This window comes from Nannobrachium achirus (assembly GCF_963921795.1).
Source record: "Nannobrachium achirus genome assembly, chromosome: 3".
In the NCBI taxonomy this organism is placed as follows: Eukaryota; Metazoa; Chordata; class Actinopteri; order Myctophiformes; family Myctophidae; genus Nannobrachium; species Nannobrachium achirus.
The window spans coordinates 50,754,468-50,756,911 of NC_137812.1; the positions used below are offsets into that span (position 1 = coordinate 50,754,468).

At 48.1% G+C, this 2,444-nt stretch overlaps 1 protein-coding gene across 1 annotated transcript in view; it reads left to right on the forward strand.

Annotated features, from left to right (window-relative positions):
- Positions 1–1,432, forward strand: part of pou4f2 (POU class 4 homeobox 2) — a gene marked incomplete at both ends in the record, with an annotated part of 1,491 nt that extends 59 nt beyond the window's left edge. The window contains 2 exons of the mRNA XM_080720999.1: positions 1–139; positions 494–1,432. The exon at positions 1–139 is cut by the window's left edge and continues 59 nt beyond it. Coding sequence (XP_080577125.1) covers positions 1–139; positions 494–1,432 — 1,078 coding nt within the window. The remainder of the gene's footprint in view (positions 140–493) is intronic.
- Between the last annotated feature and the right edge of the window lie 1,012 nt (positions 1,433–2,444).

The window sequence follows — 2,444 nt, forward strand, 5'->3', positions numbered from 1 at the left end:
GGAGCCCAAGTACTCCCTGCACTCGTCCTCGAGCTCCACCATGACTTCCAACTCCTCGTCCTGCTCGGCGTCCAGACACAGCAGCACCATCATCAGCAGCAGCAACGCAGAGGCGATGCGCCGCGCGTGCCTCCCACCGGTACGTATTCTGCATAATCACCGCTTAAAGGCACATTTTGACAGCCCACTTTTTTTTGCTTGATGTTTTTTTCATGTCTGCACAGCAAATCATCACCCCAACACCTCCATTTTCCCCTCATGCCCAACTTATGTATTCAGTCGGCTTTGCCTTTTTTATTAATTTTTATGACCTGGGATGTTGCATGTGTCTTGTTTTTGTGTGTGTGTGTGTGTCTGTGTGCGTGTGTGCTCTCCTTTTTTTTAGGATTTTTTTTTTCTTTTTCTCCTTCACATTCTGGAAATGTTTTAAACCGAGGAGCGGAGAGAGTATTCCCTGCTGACAGTTATGTGTGCATTCTATTTGCAATTGCAGAGCAATATATTCGGAGGCTTGGATGAGAGTTTGTTGGCCCGCGCTGAAGCTCTGGCAGCGGTGGATATCGCCTCGCAGAACAAGAGCCACCACCACCCGCACCCGCCTCACCACAGCCCCTTCAAGCCGGACGCCACCTACCACACCATGAACACTCTCCCCTGCACCTCCTCCTCCTCCTCCTCCTCATCGGTGCCTATCTCACACCCCTCCGCCCTGCCCCACCACCACCACCACCATCACCACCACCACCACCAGCCCCACCAGGGCCTGGAGGGGGACCTGCTGGACCACATCAGCCCGGGACTCGCGCTGGGGGCCATGGCAGGCCCCGACGGCTCCGTGGTCTCCACGCCCGGCCACACGGCCCACATGGCGGGCATGAACCACATGCACCAGGCGGCGCTCAACATGGCCCACGCCCACGGGCTGCCCTCCCACATGGGCTGCATGAGCGACGTGGACGCCGATCCCAGGGACTTGGAAGCCTTCGCGGAGAGGTTTAAGCAGAGACGGATCAAACTCGGGGTTACCCAGGCGGATGTAGGGGGTGCTTTGGCCAACCTGAAGATACCCGGCGTGGGCTCCCTCAGCCAGAGCACCATCTGCCGATTTGAGTCCCTGACTCTCTCTCACAACAACATGATCGCTTTGAAGCCCATTCTGCAAGCGTGGCTGGAAGAAGCCGAGAAATCTCACAGGGACAAACTTAATAAGCCCGAGTTGTTCAATGGCGCCGAGAAGAAGCGGAAGCGCACGTCGATAGCCGCGCCAGAAAAGCGCTCTCTGGAAGCATATTTCGCCATTCAGCCGCGTCCATCGTCGGAGAAAATCGCTGCTATTGCAGAGAAATTGGACCTCAAAAAGAATGTGGTGCGCGTCTGGTTCTGCAACCAACGACAGAAACAGAAACGAATGAAATACTCTGCATGCGTCTGAAGAAAACAAAAAACAGAAAACAATCGCTCTTGAAAAATCACCCCATGGTCGACAAAAAGACTTGGAACTGTTTAGAGACGATTTGTATCATATTTCTTATTTCACACTTTTTCAATCATCGATGACTTTGTGCTTTGAACTCAACGAATAATTCATAACATTTCAAAAGCTGAACTGAAATTTTCAGGAAAAAAAGAAAAAAGAAAAGAAAGGAAAGGAAAGAAAAAAACACTGTCACGTCTCATTCGCTAAGGGGGATTGATGTGGAATCAAGTAACGCGTCGTTTGACAGAGCAAGTAAGGCCACTATTTCAACACTTACTATACTAACACCTTTTGAACATCAGCGTAGAAGGCTATGGTTTTTGGGCCTGTATGCTTTGATTACTTATTTTTTTGTTTAATTTCAGAATATGAGGACAAATAGATTGCTGATTAAATAATAGCCTATGGTGAAAATAGCGAGTATTGTTATTTTACACGCTGTGGGCTATAATAACTCAGAGCACTTGGCTGGTGACTATTGGTGTGTATGTATATTTTGGCCTATAGTATAAGCTACATTTTCTTCATTCCCTTCGACATGCAGTCTGACATTTATTCAGGGCCCACTGAGCGGAAGAGGACAAACACATTGCTTGGTCTTGAAAGCTATTATTAGATTACTGCCAAATAACCCAGTGTAAATTATTAATTTAGCTGTCACACACTTCATTTTGTGTCCAGTGCGTAATTTATTCCACTTTGTTAACACGTGTAGTGAAAGGCGAAGAAGAATCAGGGAGATTAGGCTATGTTATGTTTTGCAAGTGGCCCAGGGTTTTTTTTGGGGGGGGGGACGATAAGGGTTTGTTTTATTAGGCCCCATAATGTAGCCAAGATGGACATAATATTGAAATGGGAGGACAGTTTAGCGATTTAGTTTTCAAACTGGGGAAAGAATATGATTCTTTTTACCGGCTGCAATAAGTTTGCAATCCAGCGTGGGCCGGTGTCTTATAAACTAGGCCTA